The sequence below is a fragment of the Moschus berezovskii genome, chromosome 16, assembly GCF_049115385.1.
Source record: "Moschus berezovskii isolate FMDL1 chromosome 16, NW_MosBer_1.0, whole genome shotgun sequence".
In the NCBI taxonomy this organism is placed as follows: Eukaryota; Metazoa; Chordata; class Mammalia; order Artiodactyla; family Moschidae; genus Moschus; species Moschus berezovskii.
In genome coordinates this window covers 32,817,485-32,841,104 of record NC_142475.1, presented here as the reverse complement: position 1 = coordinate 32,841,104, position 23,620 = coordinate 32,817,485, and the positions used below count along the sequence as shown (strand labels likewise).

The window sequence follows — 23,620 nt, the reverse complement described above, 5'->3', positions numbered from 1 at the left end:
AGAATGAAATGTGTCAACTTTGGCTTCATAGCCAGAATATCAAGCTTTTGAGAAGAGATCAGTTTTCAATAAATTATATGCACTTACCATTAATAGATTAATATATAAATGAACATAAATGAATCCAGAACATATTGACCCATTTCCAGGATTATACCTAATTGCTTACGATAAGAAACTTTAGGATGGTTTGCACTATCTTATCAGATGCTGAAAAGCTGCACCAAAATCAGACAGTATTTTTGATATTAAGCTATTTTTATCACAGTAATGCTTTTTCCATAACATAGAAGTTTTATCCATGTTCCAGTAGTAAACACTTTGGATGGAAGAGCTTATCTAAAGTTTTGTGAACATGGATTATAAATGAACTGTGTACTCCTTCCAGAAAAGTAGAAATTTCCCACAGCATTTATGCATTATCCTTTATTTTACAGAATTGGAAATTTTTACCAAAACACCACTGAAATGACTAACACCTCAAAGCCTCCTTCACTTCCATTAAGAAGTCACATTCTCTCTTAAGACAGGATGGCCTTTTCCACTTACTCTTTATCCTGCCTGACTCCCTTCACCCTCTGCTAGTGCCTGAACAGCTTCTACTCTTTTAGTCTGCACACAGTTTTACCCCTAGAACTCTTTCTTTTTATACCAGTTCTGGATCAGGCACCTCCCTGTCCCGGCTTTCTTTTCTGTGGCTAGACTGGAAGCTCACTGAGGACGGGCTCCTGTCTGCCTCCCTCCCAGTTAATTCTCAGCACCTAACTCAACGCCCACAAAAATATATGTTGAGTGAATATATGTGATGTTAATTTATTCTTGAGTATAAGCATCAGTCATCATAGCATATGGTCATTTTTGTCTTGGTTGCACAAAAAAAAATAAGGTTCAGTGCTAGATGGACATTGATGCCTGCATCAATGTCTGCATCACACTTGACCATGGATGTGGGGAAAAACATTCAGGTAATAGCTTGTTTGGGTAAACATTTGGAGTTTTCTCATGAGAGTTAAGGATGCACAAGGGGATAAGTTATAGGACATTTTGACAAGACTAACATTATTCTAAGTTACTGAATCAGACTAAAACGGTTCTCTTTCAAGCAGTATTCCTAGTCATCAATTAGTATTCTTGAGTAATGGTATCTTTTAACTTCTTAGTATTATCAGAGCATATATATATATATTTTTCAGCATTCCTGCTGTGGACTACGGGCCTTACATTCCAGAGTTCACCTACTCTTTTAGCTCATTTGGACCATATTGATGATACTTTGTGAGGGAGAATTCCATTTTTATTTTCATATACCAGGGGAGGATATTTGGGAACCTACAATCTGTTTTTTTTTTTTTTTTCCCTCCCTCCAGAATATGGCAGCCTACTTAGTGGGCTACAGTTTTCTTAGAGAATTCTATCATGACTCACTTTTAATGTAATTTGTTCTATTTCAACCTTAAAAAAGGGCATTCTTAATATTTTAACAAGATTTAGAGGACTGGATGTCACATGATATATTAACTTTTTCATGAAGTCATTTTGGTAATAGCATTTTATTTTCTGAATCAAGCCTGATGTGTAGCCTAAATAACCAAGTCGTCATTTGCAGGTGTGAACATAATCTTACTAGATCCCAGTATTGTTTGTTTAGGTGAACTCTATAGTCATCTGATTTTGAAATAACTGGGTAAAACTGTCACTGTGAAATGTCGTGTCACCAAAAGTTCAGAAGAAATGTGTGCTGTGTGCTCAGTTGCTGAGTTGTGTCTGACTCTTTGCAACCTGGTGGACAGCGGACTGCTAGGCTCCTCTGTCCCTGGGCTTTCCCAGGCAAGAATACTACAGCGAGTTGCCATTTCCTTCTCCAGGGGATCTTCCTGACCCAGGGATCATCTCCTGTGTCTTCTGCATTACAGGCAGATTCTTAAGCCTGAGCCACCTGGGCAGCCTCGAAGGAATCATGGAGGCAGTTAATTTTAAATAAAACAACATAGGGCCACTGTTCTGTAGGCATCGTGCTGCTCCTTTCACAGTTTCCCATCTATACCTCTAGGTGTTTCCTGGAGTCAACAGGTAAATGTCTAGAACATATGTGCTTTGATGTCCAGGAAGTGTAAGAAATGGGGCCAGCCACCTGGCTCTTATTCTGCTTAAACTCAAGGTTCTTAAGCTCATTTAGGTGACTATAATCTTGGACTTCGTGTTTCTCTTGGGGAAATAGTAGTAAATTATCATGTCACACAAACCTGGAGTGATTTCCATCAGATAAAATGTGATTATATTAAGTCTGCTTGTGCCTGAAAAACAAATAGTAAATGTCCCATGAATTACAGTAACACACACTACTTTTGAGTTTTTCTGTTAACATTGGTGTGCTGCTTGTTCATTTTTTTAGAAGCCACGTGATAATAGAAGCCAAAGTCTTAAGAAAATATTAACCATGTGGAAGGTTTAAAACTGATAGAATTTTTACCTATTAACTTATCTTTTTGGTGCAAGATGAGAAACACCTATCATTCTTCAATGTGTGAGATGGAATACCTTATTACATATTAAGGAGAGCAATTACCTTAGATCAGGGTAGAGTCTGCCACACTTCATTTCAACAGAGCATTGTTCTGCCTTATAAAAATACTCAATTTCGATGTGTGGATTCTCTGAAAAAGCCACAGTATTGTTTGATTGACTGTTTTTCATTTCTTCCATCCAGTCTTCTCAGGTAAGCGGGTTCCTTTAACCCCTTTTCAATCCCACTTTTCCTATTTGTTAAAATAGGGTGAATAGGTTCCTCACAGTTTCAGTGAGGGCTAAATGAGAAAACTGTGTGAGCCAAGAAACAGACGGCTGTACATAATAGGTACTCAGCAAGTATTCAAGTATTCGTCCTCTTCCCCCTTTACTTAGCCTGCCTCTGTGGTCTCATGTACTGCCATGTGCCAGTGATACACTTACTAACTGCAGATGTGTCTTTGTTTTACTCCTTTCTGACCACCCCCCCCACCCCAACCAGAGTCCAAAACAGAGATTGCTCTCCTGTTTCCTTGTATGTTACATTCTGCTTTCTTTGGGCTGTCTGTTGCTTTTTGCTCCTGTTTTTGTCTCTGACCTGTATTTAACCCTTTTGCCCTTTCAAATCTCTTTTCTTCTCCCTTCATTTCTCTTTTCACTCTTATTTTCTTCTCCCTTCATTTCTCTTTTCTTCTTTCTTCTATTAATACCATCTTGCTACCAACTTGGCACATCCCGGCTCTGCCAGAGTGGCCAACGACAACATTCTACTCCGTTGGATGGCTTGGTTTGCCCTCAGAGAATAGCACCTGAAAGGATTCCTCTCACTACTTTAAGTGTCCTGTGGTCCTGGCAGAGCAACTTCTGACTCTCTGAAAAGTCACACACACACACACACATGCACGCACATACGCAATAACTTTTTATCTGGAAAATGCATAAATCAAAAGTCTGTGCTTCAGTGAGCTATTACAAAATAAAATACAACTGTATGATGGTCTCTCATGTCAACAAAGAGACACTGCTGATGCCCTCCTGGCCCCCTCCTGTTCTGTTCTTTTCCCTTCACCAGAAGTTCATCACTCTCCTGACTGCTCACACTTTAGATTGATTTTGCATGTTATGAGACGTTGCATGCATTAACGCCTAGCATTCATAATGCATTAAAAGTATGCATCTTTTTATGTCTGACTTCTCATGCTCAACATTCCCATTAGTGAAATTCATCCATGTTGTTGTATGTAGTTTATTTATTTTTACTGCTGTATAATATCCTATTGTATGACCATACATTCCACTGTATGTTGAAATTTTTGAACCTCTTCTGTTGATGTACACCTGAGCTGGTTCCAGTTTTTACAATTCAGATAATGATGTTGTGAGTATTCCTGTGAATGTGTGTGTGCGCGCACGTGTGTGCATCCTCACATTTTTAAATTGAACTTCTGGTTTTATGTCATTCCAGATGCTTTAAGTTGCTAGGAGTCTGATCCAGATGTTTGAGACTTTACTGTATTCTTTTATGTTCCAGCTTATTCCTTTAAAAGACGAACTGTTATTTTTAAACACTATGCTATTAATAGAGACTATTTTAGATTTTGGAATATTAGAGGATACGTGGTAAAAATTTGTGAATAAAATATGTATATATTGTGTATATATGTGTATATATGTATATACATTATATATGTATATATATAATAAAATATATGTATAAGTGCATGTAGTTATGGTAAATATTAGTCTATTAATAAATCATAAATACATTAAGTACCATATGGTATTCACATATAGGACAAATAATCACGCAGATATATGAACTTGTAAAATTCATTTTGCTGATTATAAGCATTATTGAAGAATTATTACTATATAGAATGTACTTAATTTTTAATGACCTTTCCTCTAATTAATTCAGTCTACAAATATTTTCAGTATGTAGATTTATATAGACATGTATATATATAGAACTCGAGTCAACCCAACATAGTTTTGTGATTCAGTTTCAAAAAATAAATAGTTCTTGCTTCTTAATACTTATGTGTTTATTGCTTTGTGACCATAGATCCAGAACTATGAGATCTGATTCTTTGTTAAGGCTTGAATAACGTCAAAATTAGTACTTTGAGTCTCTGTGTCTTGATTTTGTTTGTTACTAGTTGTGTTAATAATGGGGCATCCCAGGTGGGCTCAATATTAAAGAATCCGCCTGCCAGTACAGGAGACATGGGTTTAATGCCTGGATTGGGAAGATCCCCTGGAGAAGGGAAAGGCAACCCACAGCAGTATTCTTGTCTGGGAAATTCCATGGACAGAGGAGCCTGGCAGGCTACAGTCCATGAGGTCTCAAAGAGTCTGACATGACTTAGTGACTAAACAACAACAATGCGTTAACAGGACCACTGTAACATTATCCTAGCTTTTAATTCTTGTGAGACTGATGTCCAGAGAGTCAGGCCTTCCTTGAAGAGATAAACACTAGGTAGAACTTTCTAAGTGTGCTAATTCCCATCTATCCAATAAGAACTTTCATGAGTGTCTATTCTGGTTGGTAGGCTAGCCTCAGTGGGGAGGGCCATGTTAGTATCACTGAACTTCTAAAAAACTTGTATGTCCCTTGACCTAATGTGCTACTCTATTTCCCTCTAATAGTCATTATCAGAGTGTGTTGATACAATAATAATTTCATTGTTAATAATGAGAGTGTGTCATAGCCTCTGCCAATCATTGATAATATATAATATTTAAATATATGAATTAATTTTTATCAATCTTTTTTTTAACATAGTCACTAACTTGAAGGACATGAGTTTTAGCAAACTCTGGGAGATAGTGAAGGACAGGGAATCCTGGTGTTTATGGGGTCTGAAAGGGTCAGACATGACCTAGCAACTGAACAACAACAATACATGAATGGGTCTATTAATACTTTAATTGACATTAATAATATTAATAATGGTATTTTCTGGTCTGGGGGAGTTTATAGCCTCGTGAGGTGTGTGTGTGCTTAGTTGCTCAGTCATGTCCGACTTTTTGTGACCCTAAGAACTGTAGCCCACCAGGCTCCTCTATCCATGGGGATTATCCAGGCAAGAATACTGGAGTGAGTAGCCATGCCCTCCTCTAGGGGATCTTCCCAACCCAGAGATCAAATCCAGGTCTTCCGCATTGCAGGCAGATTCATTACCATCTGAGCCACCAGGGAAACCCTTACTGAAGTAGCCTAAACCATAAACAAATAATTACATTGTGTTGTGGCAAGTACTTTAAATGGAGACATGCGTACATTGCCACAGATGATAGTGGAAAAGACTCAACTTTTGCCCAAGCAAATTGTGAAGACTTTCGTAGAAGTGAATCCAGTTAGAGACTTGAATAATTTGGTAGCTTTATTAATGTGCTGGGTATTAGGAGGACAATTCAAAAGTTAGGATAACACCGTAGTCCATGAGAATATTGAGAAGGTTGTATGTTTGCTTGCCACAAGGATAGAACCGGTCAAGTACATTAAGTGCATTTGATGGTAATCTTTGTAAAATGCTATCAGGTACTTTCTATCAGTTTTATATCTATGAATGCCTTGCTTGATTATGGTTCATAAAAGTGTTAGGGGGTTGTGAGAAATGCAACGGTCAACCAATTTTAGTTTTAGACTTCTTCAGAATAACTTAGGACACTCCTTCTGTGTCCTAAGCCTCTGACTTTAGCAAGTTGATTTAACTTTTCTAAATCTTAGTTATTTTGGCTGTAAAATGTGAACAATAATAGTATCTTACTTAAAGAATTGTTGAAAATGAAAATCAAAGGAGATAATACATTCTTGGCGTAGTGCCCAGCTCATGGTAACAACATAGGAAATTTTTTGTCTTAACTAAAAATTTAGGTTATGATATACAACAGACTGGTTCCAAATAGGAAAAGGAATACATCAAGGCTGTATATTGTCACCCTGCTTATTTAACGTATATGCAGAGTACATCATGAGGAACGCTGGGCTGGAAGAAGCACAAGCTGGAATCAAGATTGCCGGGAGGAATATCAATAACCTCATATATGCAGATGACACCACCCTTGTGGCAGAAAGTGAAGAAGAACTAAAAAGCATCTTGATGAATGTGAAAGAGAAGAGTGAAAAGGTTGGCTTGAAGCTCATCATTCAGAAAACAAAGATCACGGCATCTGGTCCCATCACTTCATGGGAAATAGATGGGGAAACAGTGGAAACAGTGGCTGACTTTAATTTTGGGGCTCCAAAATCACTGCAGATGGTGACTGCAGCCATGAAATTAAAAGATGCTTACTCCTTGGAAGGAAAGTTATGACCAACCTAGATAGCATATTAAAAAGCAGAGACATTACTTTGCCAACAAAGGTCCATCTAGTCAAGGCTATGGTTTTTCAGTGGTCATGTATGGATGTGAGAGTTGGACTGTGAAGAAAGCTGATCGCCAAAGAATTGATACTTTTGAACTGTGGCGTTGGAGAAGACTCTTGAGAGTCCCTTGTACTGCAAGGAGATCCAACCAGTCCATTCTAAAGGAGCTCGATCCTGGGTGTTCATTGGAAGGACTGATGCTAAAGCTGAAACTCTAATACTTTGGCCACCTCATGCGAAGAGTTGACTTACTGGAAAAGACTCTGATGCTGGGAGGGATTGGGAGCAGGAGGAGAAGGGGACAAGAGAGAATGAGATGGCTGGATGGCATCACCGACTCGATGGACATGAGTTTGAGTGAACTCCGGGAGTTGGTGATGGACAGGGAGGCCTGGCGTGCTGTGATTCATGGGGTCGCAAAGAGTCGGACACGACTGAGCGACTGAACCGAACTGAACTGATATATATTTCCTTTACTCTTGTTGCAACAGGTGTCCACAACAAGATTGACAGAGAAGAGAAATTAGTAATTGGGGTGCAGGTGGTGAAAATCTTTTCCAAAGATGTGTGTATGTCTGTGTGTGTGTTTAGATAGATTCTTAAGCTTACATTGAAATTGAATGTGAATACTGAATAGATTAGCTGTATAAAGTATTTAATGAGTGAGCCTGTTTCTGCCCTTATTAATTCTGCAGCCCCAATCATATACATCACATCACCGTTCTTTCTCGATTGGTGAATGGTGAAGGAGGCTCTCTGGGGTCCAAGAGTAACCTGAATACGTGCTGGTTGTCTCACACTTGGCCCTCACTGTGACTTCACTCCTATGCTGGCTTTGAGTTTAAAATTAACTTCAAATTAATTCCCTGTGTCACATTTACTTTGGCATCTACCCAGCTATTTCTATTTTTAAATTTATTTTTAATCTTTTGTTTTCATCTTTTGGGGTGAGGGGAAAGCAGTAACAGTAGAACAAAATCCAAAAGCCCAAGAAGTTAGAGCCTTTGATTTGCAAAGGTGATTTAGGGAGTCTGCCCTCCATGTAGATCGTTTCTCTTCTGTATCACCCAGAAACACAAACCAGATTCTAGTAAGCTTTATAAGAAAGGATGCAGTCACATACTCAGTCCTAAGACACATGTTTCCTGATAATGGTCCAGGCGTTAGTTCTATCTTTTATTATAAGTAGAGATGAATCTGGAAGCAGAGAATGAGCTGGGAATGGGATTTGCATGTGGGTTAAATCTATTCTGTCCAGTATTTTCAAGCAATTGAGAACCACTGATGCTACTGTAGAGTCCCTCAGTACAATTGTGGGTCATTCTCTAACCTTTGTTCACACACACTGTAGCTCCCTAAACTCTTTGCCATATTTCTGTTCCTAATTTTAATCAGATAAATTTTAAGTTATTATAAAAGAATGAGACAGATTTAATATCCAAGGTGGTAGTGCCTTAAATTTATGAACTGTGGTGGGCAACATTTGAAAGAATCACTGAAAAAAAATCACATTAAAAAAATTCTTTATGCAGTTATATCTGTGTAAACTGTGTAAGGTCAGAGATAACACTGGGCTTATGTCCATACATGCTTATGCATACATGATTTGGATGTCAGAGATTGTAATGTGCATTGATGTTTATCTCCTGCATTGTTTTCCCTTGGCCTTCCAGCATAACTATGATCTTTACCATTACACATTCCGTTGAAATACAGAATCTAAATCTTTAATGATAATAGATCCTGATCTTCTTTTAATGTTTATCACCAGGCTGGAGAAAAATACAAAACCCTTCAAAATGATCTACTTCAGATCAAAACATCTCAGTTTTCTTGCCGATTAATGAAGGGATACTTATTTTGTTTTAAAACATCACATGTTATTTTAGGTAATATTTTAGAAATTTTACATATGTGTAAGACAGGAAGACAATTACTGTACAGAGCAGCATCCGGCACTGTGCTCAGCAGAACATTAGTGTTGTTGGTAAATGGCAGTAGGTGACTTAAAGCCAAATGCGATTGGGAAATTCTAATCCTAATAGAACAGACTCCTCCACTGTGTAACTCCCAGAACTTTTCAGAACTATAGTAGCTAATGTACACTGTGCATCTGTGAAGAGACAGGTATAAAATATACAGTTTCCATTAAACTTACTTTGAACGCAGAACTTCCTTACGTTTCTTTTTTAAAAATTAGTATCATTGAAAGAACATAGAGAAAATTCTTGAATTTCTTCTAGTCAGCTGTGCTTAAGAAGTTATCATAGTAAAATTCCAGGTAGAGCCTAGCTAAATTTGGGGTGGGCATGGGAAGACTGTCCTGAAATAATGGTTTAGTAAAAAAAAAGTCTTACAAATTATGAAGGAATTCTGTGTGTACTTTTCTTTCCCTTCATACATAGAGCTGTTGTCATCCTAGGAGTCAGAAAAAAGTGATTTAACCTATTCTACTATAATAAGTTGCTTTCCAGTTTTAAAATACTTTCTGTTTAAAACAGGACCAGTTTTCTTTGGAAAATTTCAATGTACTTGAAAAAAAGATGAATGATTCCATCCTGTGTCTGTAGAGTTTATTTGTTTTCATCAGAAGAGAAAATGATGCTGAGTTGCTTACATTAAGCATTTAGCAATAACTAGGGTATAATGGGCATCCCCAGTAGTACTCAGCTGGTAAAGAATCTGCCTTCAATGCAGGAGGTCCCGGTTCAATTCCTGGTTCAGGAAGAAGAGGACAGGCTGGGAAGAGATACCATGGAGAAGGGATAGGATACCTACTCCAATATTCTTGGGCTTCCCTGGTGACTCAGGCAGTAAAGAATCCACCTGCCATGCGGGAGACCTGGGTTCAATACCTGGGTTGGGAAGATCCCCTGGAGGAGGGCATGGCAACCCACTCTGACAGAGGAGCCTGGTGGGGTACAGCCCGTGGGGTGGCAAAGAGTTGAATACAACTGAGTGATTAAGCACAGCACACAGGGTGGTATATAAACCAGATATCACATCATAATTGTGTTTTTTGGGCTTTTCTGGTGGTTCAGACTGTAAAGAGTCTGCCTGCAGTGCAGGAGACCGTGTTCAATCCCTGGGTGAAGAAGATCCCCTTGGATATTGTAATGGCTACTCACTCCAATATTCTTGTCTATAGAATTCCATGGACAGAGGGGCCTTAGTTCATGGGGTTGCAAAGTGTCAGACACAACTGAGCAACTAACACACACTGTGTTCTTCATTACGCAGTGTGAAAGATATCCATCAGTACTGTTTATTAACTTAAAGGAGCTTTTAAAAATATGTACTTAACAAAGATCCCTGGCCTCCTGGAACTTACGTACAGAGCAGCAGACTCTGAAGTTAATTTTAATTCTCTTTTATTGCCTGTATGCATTTGCTGATATCTCATGATATTTGTGCCTTACCTGGCAGATTATTTATTGAACTGTTAGTATCTAATGGGTAAGAGTTTTTAAGCTGCTTCCTTTGGTGCCTTAGGGATGAGCAAGTAGGGGTTTGCGAGCTACTTACCAGTAACTTGTTATTGCTATGTTAATAATAATGTAAGCAAGAACTGTTGAATATGATGGCATAAATTTATGTTCCCCATCACTGGCTATTATACACACACACACACACACACATACACACACACTTGTATATATGCGTACACATACACACACACTTGTATATATGCGTACACACACACACACATATATATATACACACACACATTGTTATGAGTTATATATGACATTTTTTAAATTTCATATTATGAAAAATATTATATTTAACACAGAAAGTAAAGGTTAACACAGAACTACATATAATATAAATTAATATTTTAAAATATGTGCGTATATGTGTGTGTGTGTGCGTGCTCAGTTGCTCAGTCATGTCCGACTCCTTATGACCCCATGGACTGTAGCCCACCAGGCAAGAATGCTGGAGTGGGTTGCCATTTCTCCTCCAGGGGATCTTCCTTACCCAGGGATTGAACCCATGTCTCCTGCCTTGGTGAATTCTTTACCACTGAGCCACCTGGGAAGCCTGTGTGTGTGTGTACACAAAGAACTTCCCTTGTGGCTCATCTGGTAAAGAATCCACCTGCAATGTGGGTGACCTGGGTTTGATCCCTGGGTTGGGAAGATCTCCTAGAGAAGGGAAAGGATACCTACTCCGTATTCTGGCCTGGAGAATTCCGTGGACTGTATAGTCCTTGGGGTCACAAAAAGCCAGACAGGACTGAGCGACTTTCATATATATAAAACCAGTATTAGCTCTCAATATCCTTCATGGCAATTGTTTTAATCTTGTACCTGGTTTTGTACTCTTAAAATGAAGAAAATCACAATGAAGAGTAGTCCTGGCTCTCCTTAACTAAAGAAAACCCCGTGCATAGCAATGAAGACCCAGCACAACCAAAAGCAAATGAATTTTAAAAAAATGAGCCAAAACTTTGCCTAATACACTTGGTTAAGCAGTTATGTGAAGATGGTGAGCATTCTTGTCGAATTGTCATGGCACGCTTCCATTAGATTCACCATATTGTACATGCGTGTTAATTTACCAAATGGATTTGCAGTGACTGACACAGATTTCTTATGGGAGGGCTGACACAGCTGTTCGCTAGTTACAGAGCTGGATTGAGGTAATTGAGACTTTCTTTTCAATTGAATAACAGATTGGAAAACAGACAAAGCAGCATTGATATATTAAAAGTAAACTACCTTTAATATACAAAGATGTATTTTGGCAAATGCTAGGAAGAAAGTCAAAGGCATTCCTACAGAGCACAGCACTCATTATTTTTGTTATCAGTAGAAATCCAATTTACATACAAATGAAATGTCAGTTTCTCTCATAGCCATCTAGCTAAAGAGATGCATGCATACTTTTCCATGAGCTGTTCTTTTTGAATTGAAGTGCTATGTTTGGGTCTTTGCCCTTGGACCAGTTGGAACAGTCTCAGTTTAACAAAGAAGAAAGGATAAAGTTGAGGCTGGCTCAGGCAAACATGCAAAGTCAGATTGGCCTGTTTGAATCAACAGTTGTCATTGTAGATTTTTTTTAATTTTTTTTTTTTTCTTGGAGAGGAAAACAAAAGGAAGAATGACATATGTATGGGCAATGAATAGTAATGTTTCTTAATTTGCTTATTGAAATTGTGATCTTATTCAAATCAGAGTTTTTAATACATTTGCCTCTCACCTGTTATGAAGGGGAAAATAATGATCCTTTCTCTTTGATTTTCCATAATGTACACTTACTCTTTTTCAGTTTTCCCATTAATGAAGTAGGTGCACGCTTCATTTTTTTCAGGTATATCCTACAGTTTCATGTAGACTTTTAAAAGTCTAAAAGTCTTTAAAGCCAAACTTCCCCCCAATTTTTTTTTTTTGTAATTGTTTAATAGGAGTAAGTGCTTACTGAAATTGTTTCTCTAAGACGTATATGGATACACGGATACTCATTTTGGCAAATATGACTTTATTACTTATTTAGTCGACTATTTCCTTTTACCTAGACTAGTACATTTGAAATGAGATATTTAAAATATAGAGCGCATAGTATGATGAAATAAAAGCCTAATAAAATGTATTTGGTCCAGCATCAGAACTCTTTGAAATCGGATATCTAAATAGTGTGCATTTTATCTCACTAAGGCTCTGGTTAGTTCTAGTGTCCAGATGACTATTAATGGGCTTTGTGCTCTGAAGCATATGTTAATAGAAGCGATCATTATGGATTAATTTGATGTGAATTAATAAGAGATTTATTTGATGAGAGTTGTTTGAAGGTGATGACATTTAAATCTCAACAGGATTTAAGATGTCCAAAAATACCTTTAAAGATTCAGGAATAATCAATTCAGAGAGAGCAAATTAAATAGACATGGATAGCAAAAAACAGGATTTGACATTAGGTTTATGAAGTTTGAAGCCGTTTACAAAAAAAGTGACCTACCATTGAATAGAAACAGAAAACATTTAAACTCCAGCAATTCTTGGGTTTGCGATTGGATAAACAATGTCCTCTTGCGTTTTATAGTTCACTTAAGCGATCTGATTTTGATCTGTATATACGGAGTAGACAGGATTCAAGTTTTTTTCCTCTAAACCAATGAGCAAACACATATGTTCTTTAAAAACTGAACTTTATATGTTGTTCATATGGAAGCTATCTAGTTTGCCATGAGCCCAAGAGTCGACCTTCCTTTTATTTTGCTATCATTTGCTTAATTCTTTAAATTCTTTGTGGGGGACTTTTGATCAAAAGAAACAATTTGCTTTTCTTTTTTTCTTCTTTCCTTTTAATTTTTTTCTTTAATAAAAGCTACAAGAAATGTGTAGTTAATAACTCAATACTCTTGGACTGTTGATACAAACAAGCCTGGAAGAAACATATATTAAGGAGAAGACTATCATATCTTTTCTTTCTGTGTTAAGCTTTGATTTTAAATCCTTGAGAGTTTTATGATCTGGAAAAACAAGAAGAAGATGTCATCTGGTATTATGTATTATGATGATAAGAACTGCTACTTATAATACAAATCATACTCAGCAGGATTAGAGATTGAGGTGAGATTATATCATCTTGCTTCTCTAATTTTCAGTTTTGTTCAGGTTTTATATATATTATACACATATACTATATATACATATATGTATATATAAACCAAATTTCATATCGTTAGTGTGTGTTCATTACATAGTGTGAAGGATATTCATCAGTACTATTTTTTAACTTAAATGAACTTTAAAAAATACATACTTGGAACTTGATGCATGAAGCAGGGCACTCAAAATTGGTGCTCTGGGACAACCCAAAGAGATGGGGTGGGGAGGGAGGTGGGAGTGGAGTTCAGGATGGGGGGACATGTGCACCCATGGTTGATTCATGTCGACGTATGGCAAAAATCACCACAATAAATGTAATAAAAGTATTTAAAAAATTAAAAAAATAAATATATACTTGGAACTTGGAGAGTGACACTCCAAAGTTACTTTTAATTCCCTTTCATTGCCAGTATGCCTTTGCTGATTTCTCATAATATTTGTGCCTTTCTTGGTAGGTAGGTACTCATTTTAGGTTTTTTTTTGAGTAAGAGAAGTTCCATATAATTTTTCCTTTACTTTTTGAAAAACATCCTTCCTCTCTTAAACTGAAGACAAATATTAAAAGTGAAGTCCTCTTGCTTTCTGTGTTCAGCATGTAGGCAATGCTGGATGTACAGATGTTGATTGAATGAATGAAGGTTGGAGGAAATGGAGATCAGCGAATGGTAGGTGCTAGTGATGTTTATGCCACCCTTAGTTGTTGATGGCTTGGTGTTTTGTAGTCTTTCAAGGAAACTGAGTAAAGGGAAAACTAAAGTGCTTAAGCCATTATCCAGCATCATCGTAGAGTCTCAGAGGCAGAGTGCAGGTTAGAAGTAATTTATTGTTCAGTTCAGTTCAGTCGCTTAGTCGTGTCCGACTCTCCGCGACCCCATGAATCACAGCACGCCAGGCCTCCCTGTCCATCACCAACTCCCGGAGTTCATTCAAACTCATGTCCACAGAGTCGGTGATGCCATCCAGCCATCTCATTCTCTCTTGTCCCCTTCTCCTCCCGCCCCCAACCCTTCCCAGCATCAGAGTCTTTTCCAGTGAGTCAATTTGTCGCATGAGGTGGCCAAAGTATTGCAGTTTCAGCTTTAGCATCAGTCCTTCCAAGGAACACCCAGGATCGATCTCCCTTAGAATGGACTGGTTGGATCTCCTTGCAGTCCAAGGGACTCTCAAGAGTCTTCTCCAGCACCACAGTTCAAAAGCATCAATTCTTCGGCGATCAGCTTTTTTCACAGTCCAACTCTCGCATCCATACATGACCACCGGAAAAACCATAGCCTTGACTAGACGGACCTTTGTTGGCAAAGTAATGTCTCTGCTTTTTAAAATATTATCATGGTTGATCATAACTTTCCTTCCAAGGAGTAAGTGTCTTTTAATTTCATGGCTGCAGTCAGCATCTGCAGTGATTTTGGAGCCCCAAAAAATAAAGTCTGACACTGTTTCCACTGTTTTTCCCTCTATTTCCCATGAAGTGATGGGACCAGATGCCATGATCTTTGTTTTCTGAATGTTGAGCTTCAAGCCAACCTTTTCACTCTCCTCTTTCACTTTCATCAAGAGGATTTTGAGTTCTTCTTCACTTTCTGCCATAAGGGTAGTGTCATCTGCATATCTGAGATTATTGATATTTCTCCTAGCAATTTTGATTCCAGCTTGTGCTTCTTCCAGCCCAGCGTTCCTCATGATGTACTCTGCATATAAGTTAAATAAGCAAGGTGACAATATACAGCCTTGACGCACTCCTTTTCCTATTTGGAACCAGTCTGTTGTTCCATGTCCAGTTCTGACTGTTGCTTCCTGACCTGCATACAGGTTTCTCAAGAGGCAGGTCAGGTGGTCTGGGATTCAGAATTTTCCACAGTTTATTGTGATCCACACAGTCAAAGGCTTTGGCATAGTCAATGAGGCAGAAATAGATGTTTTTCTGGAACTCTCTTGCTTTCTCCATGATCCAACGGATGTTGGCAGTTTGATCTCTGGTGCCTCTGCCTTTTCTAAAACCTGCTTGAACATCTGGGAGTTCACGGTTCACATATTGCTGAAGCCTGGCTTGGAGAATTTTGAGCATGACTTTACTAGAGTGTGAGATGAGTGCAATTGTGCGGTAGTTTGAGCATTCTTTGGCATTCCCTTTCTTGGGGATTGGAATGAAGACTGACCTTTTCCAGTCCTGTGGCCACTGCTGAGTTTTCCAAATTTGTTGGCATATTGAGTGCAGCACTTTCACAGCATCATCTTTCAAGATTTGAAATAGCTCAACTGGAATTCCATCACCACCACTAGCTTTGTTCCTAGTGATGCTTTCTAAGGCCCACTTGACTTCACATTCCAAGATGTCTGGCTCTAGGTCAGTGATCACATTATCGTGACTATCTTGGTTGTGAAGATCTTTTTTGTACAGTTCTTCTGTGTATTCTTGCCACCTCTTCTGAATATCTTCTGCTTCTGTTAGGTCCATACCATTTCTGTCCTTTATCGAGCCCATCTTTGCATGAAATGTTCCGTTGGAATCTCTAATTTTCTTGAAGAGATCTCTTGTTTTTCCTATTCTGTTGTTTTCCTCTATTTCTTTGCATTGATCACTGAGGAAGGCTTTCTTATCTCTCCTTGCTATTCTTTGGAACTCTGCATTCAGATGCTTATATCTTTCCTTTTCTCCTTTGCTTTTCGATTCTCTTCTTTTCACAGCTATTTGTAAGGCCTCCTCAGACAGCCATTTTGCTTTTTTGCATTTCTTTTCCATGGGGATGGTCTTGGTCCCTGTCTCCTTTACAATGTCACGAACCTCCGTCCAGAGTTCATCAGGCACTCTGTCTATCAGATCTAGTCCCTTAAATCTATTCCTCACTTCCACTGTATAATCATAAGGGATTTGATTTAATTCCCTCATTATACACGTAAGTAGAGAGGTTCTGAGAAAGAAAGGGGCTTGCCCTTGATTACATCAGCAGGTGATTTAAATCCGGTTCAGAAACTGCCAGTGTGATCTCTGTACCCTTCCACCTTCTTAAAGAGGTTTTGATTCTTTATGTTTAGGATCAAGTTGCCACAGAGCATAGAGTTATCTCTTACCTTCAAGGAGTTTCTCTTCTAATGGAAATAAAACTTCACCCTCATCTGCATTGGATGGTTGTGTGATCTCAGCTCTCTTTTTAAGTACTGTGATAGTTTATTTCTTTGATAGGATAAGTATTTTATCTATGACAGGGTTATTTTGAGCTAGTGTATTCCATAAATACATGTGTATATATGGGTTTTCCTGGTGGTTCAGTGTTAAAGAACCCGCCTGCCGGTACAGGAGACATAAGAGACATGGGTTCGATTCCTGGGTCAGGAAGATTCCCTGCGGGGCATGGCAACCCACTCCAGTATTCTTGCCTGGAGAATCCCATGGACAGAGGAGCCTGGTAGGCTACAGTCCATGGGGTCTCAAAGAGTTGGACATGACTGAAGTGACTTAGCATGCATGAATGTATGCATGCACGTGTGTATATGTTTAGATATTCATATAGATGAAATAAAACTAAATAGTGGGCAGTTCAGAATATCTGGGTAATAATAGAAAGCATATTCCTTTGGTTCTAAAGGTGCCATTTTGAGAACATAAGTCACAGTCGTTTTATAGAAAAATATTTTTTTCCCTTGTATATTTAAGCATTTTAATCAGTGAGATAAAGTAGTTACCAGAATTCTGTTTTAAGCTCTAATGCTGATTATTTCCACTGCATAAACCTGTCCAAGTAATACTGCAACACAGAAATAGTGTGGTACCCTATTGCTTTTTTACAGTAAACTCTTTCACTAAAAATGCAAAGAAAACTTTTAGATTTAAGTTTTAAGATAGGAGGAAATAATAGAAATTGAGATTTTTTGCAAATGGAATATCATATCTCAGTAATAAAAATTAATACAGATAGAGTATTTTTAGGGTGCTAAATTTATTTTGAATCTGCTTAACTGTTGTGGCACTTAATAGTATTCATGTGTTAGAATAGATGGAAAATGATGTAAATGTGGCAATGCTCACTATCACCCTCTGCACCCCTAGCCAGTTCCCCGGTCAGTTTTTATCTCATAATTAAATAGAGGACTGAAGCTGTCACTTTTGAGCTTTGTAGTGCTCATTCAGATTCTTCAGCTTCTTTGTCCATTCACTTTTTATTCATATATTGCCCTGTTGTCTAAATGACTGTCTAAAGTGGACCTACTTTGGCATTTTGAAATTTTGTGGGAGTCAGTGTGAGGAATATGGCTGTATAATAGAGTGAAAAAGTTTAAGAGTTGCCAAAAACTAATGACTAAGGTACACTGATGTGATTATACATATATATATGGTTTCCTAGGTGGCACCAGTGGTAAAGAACCCACCTGCCAGTGCAAAAGACTCAAGAGACACAGAGTCGATTCTTAGGTCGGGAAGGTCCCCTGGAGGAGGGCATGGCAACCCACTCCAGTATTCTTATGTAGAGAATTCCATGGACAGAGGAGCCTGTTGGGCTCTAGTATATAGGGTTGCAAAGAGTCTAATACAGACTAAAAGTGACTTAGCATTCACACACGCGCGTGCACACACACACACACACAGTACATCTGTTCAATTATATTTTGACCCTACCTCAATACGTTCATTCAATTTAAAAATGATATAAGGATGGTTAAATGCTGGTTCAGTCATAACTTTACAGTCTTATTTATCAAAATGAAAATATAACACAAAACAGATAAAAAGGTAACACATAATGTGTAATGTTTCTGTAACTCTTCAGTTCACTTCAGTTCAGTTGCTCAGTTGTGTCCGACTCTCTGTGACCCCATGAATCACAGCACGCCAGGTCTCCCTGTCCATCACCAACTCCTGGAGTTCACTCAAACTCATGTCCATAGAGTCTTGGTAAGGTGTAATTAGATCTGATACAGAATTGCTTATGACATTGAAATAGTTCTCTTCTCAGCCTCATGGTATATATACACTGGTACTATGAATCTGGAGCAAACTGGTAATGGGGACCACTCCCTGTTTTTAGCTGTGACTGTGCAGCATTGGCAGGTGTACTTTGTATCTTTTCCAGAAGCAGATCCCCTCTATAATTATTAATTAAGATGTTTTGTCCCCACCCCAGTATAGGTAAGTATTGTGGTTCTTAGGTTTCAGGGGGAGTTCGAGCTTAACTAATTTTGCTAACATCACAGTCAGCTGTGAAAATGACTTCTGTAATCTTTTATATCGTGTTCCTCCTTCTCCTGCTGCTTTATTAAAACCCAGCGGAGTGAGAAAATCTTGCCCAAGCTTTGCTCCTGCTTTTATCAGTTATCTTTCAAGCAGCCTGCGGTGCTGTCATATTAATGTATTTTAGGTGTGATCCATTCAAATATGTTTACATCATTTAGGAAGGAAAATATTTTTTTGTTTTGTTTTGCAGATGTACAGATCAGCTCTCAAAATGTCTTCTGTGTCTTCTGAGCATCTTCTAAGACAATTGCATTAGCCCTCCTGCTAGTTGACTAATAGAATTAATAATTGTAAAAAGCACTCTAAAGCCACATGCCTTATGAAGTCAATGCTGGGTATGATTTTACAAGTATGTGATCTATTTTTTCAAGTGAAAATGTTAACTGGAAAAGTTCTTGGCACACAGTACAACGTCATGCAATCTGTTATTTGTCTTAGAGATAATAACTTGAGGGTGGGTCTAGTCTTACGGTATCTAACTTATGAGTTGCTAGGGGAGTTTCTTCCACTTAAAAGTATTGCAAATGTGCTTATATTTACATAATATGTCATTCTGAAAAATTATGGCGATATCATTCCAGTAAAAAATTATTTTTTCTCTAACTACTTCAAAGTGTAGTCAACTAAATTAACCACGATATTTTTGAAAAGCAACTAAAAAGAACATGCCCCTTCCCTCCACAGCAAAAAAAAAAAAAAAGCAAGACCCAAAAAACTTAAGTGACCTTTCTGATGCTTCTTTGAAGTTTTAGCAGTTTAACATTCTTTGCTGTGTATATTATTAAGGGCCTTATTCAGTGACTCATATGAGTTGTAAAGGTCTATTCTTGGGTGGAAGAAGGCACTGAAATTTGGAAGGATGATAATTTAAACAAATCATATTGTCTCTCAGTCAAGATAAATGCTTGTTGAATAGTTTTTTTAACTATAACCAATTACTTTTCTTCATGATGATAATAAATCAGCAAGATCCATGTATTTTTTGGGAAAATATATTAATTTTTTCAATTATTAACACATTACTCTCTGTTCATCTCTAATAAATGTTGTATCTGAGTTCCATTGTTATGTAAGATCTCATTGTTTTTCTCATCTCCTTGACCTTGATCTGTGGGCATAAACCATTTTGGGACTTCCTCGGTGGCTCAGCAGTAAAGTATCTGCCTGCAATGTAGGAAACATGGGTTTGATCCTTGGGTCTGGAAGATCCTCTGGAGAAGGAAATGGCAAGCCACTCCAGCATTCTTGCCTGGGAAATCCCTTGGCCAGAGGAGCCTGGTAAACCACAGTCTGTGGGGTTGCAAAAGAGTTGGACATGATTTAGTGATTAAACAACAACAACAAAATAAACCATTTTCTTTTCATTTTAATGGAAGGATAATCTTAATGAATTGGATTATTTCATCCTCTTTTCTTCATGAATCCTGACTTTCATATAGATTTTTATCTTTTCTATATAGCTGTATTTATGTCATTCTGGTGCATCACTGTTGGGTTTTATTTATATGATGGAAGCAACGTTAAATCCAATGGAAAAACAAATAGGAAATTCTGGAGGGAAAAGTGTTATGCTGTACCCAGTCATCACATTTTTGTATGTAGGAATGGCTGATACTCTGTAAATTAGGATTTCCTTTTCTGTAGGTCAAGTTAAAGCAGTATATTTTTTACTCACACTCTTATATTTTAGGCCCTAGCTTATTTCTCAAACTTCCCTTTTATTCTTTTTTTCTTTCCTTCTTAGTTTTCCCTTTGTTGACTACCAGTGAAACTGCCTTCCAGTCTTCCATTCATTGGTAAAAGTTCCCAAGCACTGTCTCTTCTGACAGAAAAATAGAAGTCTCCTAAAATGTCAACATCAACAAATGAGACATTAAAATGCAAATGTTATAGAATAAGTTATTTAACCAGTGTTTCATTTTTTTTAAACAGTGGTTACATGGCTTAGTTAACTTTAGGAGCTAATGGTAGTGACACCAAGGTAAAGACCACACTCCATCCCTTATTCCCAGGCCAGGCTGGCTTACATGGCTCATGACTATCACCTTCCCTTGAAACTGCAGCCTTTCATTCTATAAGTAGTTGTTTTCTTTTTGGCTGTTATTGTTCTAAGTGAGAGAGTATGAATATTTGATGACTGATGTTTCTGGCATTTAAGAAAAGCAGTGTTTTCTCTTAAGTACAGTTATACTATTTGTGAAATTATTCAAGAAAGTGATTTTTACCTTCTAACCAATTCCTTATTCTATCTAGTGAATTGCCTTGGTTCAGTGATTCATATTATAAACTTTTTGCATAAACAGCTTTTCACAAGCAAAGATTTACCCACATATCCAAAGCCAGTGTGGTTCCTCAGCACTTGTGAGAAATGATACATGAGAACAGCTAAAATGTGCTGTTGATTTGGATTCTCCAGTAGAGGACATTTTGGATAATCATGATGTAACTATCTCTCTTAAATCTGCCCTTGTGGTAGTGTCAGCTAGTAAAGAAGGCTTGGTTTATTGGTCAGTCTACAGGTGAATTTTTCTGAGAGACAGTTGGAGTGATGGTGTACAAGAGTCCTTTCAGTTGTTTGGTTGTAAAGGACACAGGCCATGAACCTCAGTTCTCCACAAGGCTTTGTTACTGCATTCTTTTATTGACAGGATACAATTTGTTTCTTATCTCCTTAGAGATAACTCCCTTAGAGTTCTGATTCATTAGACTCCCCACAGTTTTCTTCTGTGGACCCTAAAGGCACAAGTTGAGCTAGCACGTGAAGGTGGACCATAGACAACTGCTAACAGTTTGCCAGAATGACAACGTCACGTGGTTCAACTGAATATTTACTTTAGTCAATTTCCATTGTGTTCTTAATGGTGGGATTGGTATTGTTTCCACTACGCTGTGCCTGGAAACCTTAAGTAGGTTTCCATCATGCTGGATGAAGTACTAGCAAAGCCCAGCCTGGTCACTTTGATGTGTACCAGGTCCCCCTTCTTTCAGGCAAGCCCCCTCAAAAGGGGGCTTAACATAATTTATCAGTAGGGTAGAGATGAAACGTTTGTTATCCTCCATTCCTAAAAGTAAAGAGGCATTTTTCACTTTGTTTATAACATGCTCTTTCTGTCTTTTGACTGAGGATATTTTGGTTAAAACTATATTTATGTCTTGGTTGCGCAGTGTGTAACAGTATCGAGTTTCACTTTATAGTCGTTTATCTACACATATACATATCATGTAAATAAACACAAAATATATATTCTGTAAACATAAACAACTATATATACTCTGTAAACATAACATGTGTGTATATTACACATAGTATATAACATGGATAAATATAGACACATTTATCTATCAACTCTAACTGAAGAAAGAAACTGAGCGAAAAATGTAATTGGCAGGCAAGATTAACTTATAGGAAGGATAGAGCTAGTAGTAATAGTTAATACCTTGATATTCATGAAACCATTTTAAAGTAATAAATGAGCCACTCTTTGTGACAAAAAAAATTTTCAATGTAAATTGTTGGCTTCAGTTTCACTTTTTTGCTATTTTTAAAACTGATTTTTTTTTTCCTAGAGACAGTTTTTTGTTCTGTGCCTTAAAAAGCCTTGAATAGAGTAAGGAAATTGTTCTCGATTAGATTATATGCCTGCAAATTTCAAATAACCCTGTATCTTCCTTTCCCTTGTGTTTTTACAGATATGGTCCGGAAAAAGAACCCCCCTCTGAGAAACATTGCTAGTGAAGGCGAGGGTCAGACCCTGGAGCCTGTCGGTACAGAAAGCAAGGGACCTGGAAAGAGCAAAGAATTTTCTGCAGATCAGATGTCAGAAAATACGGATCAGAGTGATGCTACAGAACTAAATAATAAGGAGGAACATAGCTTGCATGTCCAGGATCCATCTTCTAGCAGCAAGAAGGACTTGAAAAGCTCAGTCCTGAGTGAGAAGGCTGGCTTTAATTATGAAAGCCCCAGTAAGGGAGGAAACCTTCCCTCCTATTCACATGATGAGGTGACAGAGAGAAATATGTTGGCTTTCTCATCTCCAGCTGCTGGGGGAGTCTGTGAGCCCTTGAAGTCTCCTCAAAGAGCAGAGGCAGATGACCCTCAAGATATGGCCTGCACCCCATCAGGGGACTCACTGGAGATGAAGGAAGATCAGAAGATGTCACCGAAGGCTACAGAGGAAACAGGGCAAGCGCAGAGTGGTCAAGCCAATTGTCAAGGCTCAAGCCCAGTTTCAGTGGCCTCAAAAAACCCACAAGTGCCTTCAGATGGGGGTGTCAGACTGAATAAATCGAAAACCGACGTACTGGTTAATGACAACCCAGACCCGGCACCTCTGTCTCCAGAGCTTCAGGACTTTAAATGCAATATCTGTGGATACGGTTACTATGGCAACGACCCCACAGATCTGATTAAGCACTTCCGAAAGTATCACTTAGGACTGCATAACCGCACCAGGCAGGATGCTGAGCTGGACAGCAAAATCTTGGCCCTTCATAACATGGTGCAGTTCAGCCATTCCAAAGACTTCCAGAAAGTCAACCGATCTGTGCTTTCTGGTGTGTTGCAGGATATCAGTTCCTCAAGGCCTGTTTTACTAAACGGGACCTATGATGTACAGGTTTGTGCTTTGTATTGTGATCTCTTTGTACAGGAAAAGTTGTCAGTAATGAAATGTGAAATCTTACATGCATGTTAAAGTCAAGCTCCCAGTATCGAAGGGGTAGCCTGCTTGATGAAGCAGAAGAGACAGACACATTTGTTTGATCCAAATGTGTGTTCAAGAGTTATCTTTAGCCTCTCATCATGGAAACTAATCCCAACCTTTCTATTAGGCTGGGAGAAGTCTTTTCATGGAATTAGCTAGGCTTCATATTTCTGGACATATTTCATGGTAATTT

General features: G+C 38.1%; 1 protein-coding gene across 15 annotated transcripts in view; it reads left to right on the top strand.

The window, feature by feature from the left end:
* The window catches only part of TRPS1 (transcriptional repressor GATA binding 1), a 280,216-nt gene that overhangs the window by 32,858 nt on the left and 223,738 nt on the right, over window positions 1-23,620 (top strand). For 8 of the 15 annotated variants that reach the window (XM_055432675.2, XM_055432674.2, XM_055432679.2 and 5 more), the window contains one exon: window positions 22,412-23,340. In XM_055432675.2, coding sequence (XP_055288650.2) covers window positions 22,414-23,340 — 927 coding nt within the window. In that variant the 5' untranslated portion in view covers window positions 22,412-22,413. Of the gene's footprint in view, window positions 1-18,911; window positions 19,071-22,411; window positions 23,341-23,620 lie in introns of all 15 variants that reach the window. The other 7 variants (XM_055432666.2, XM_055432668.2, XM_055432667.2 and 4 more) reach the window with 2 other exon arrangements.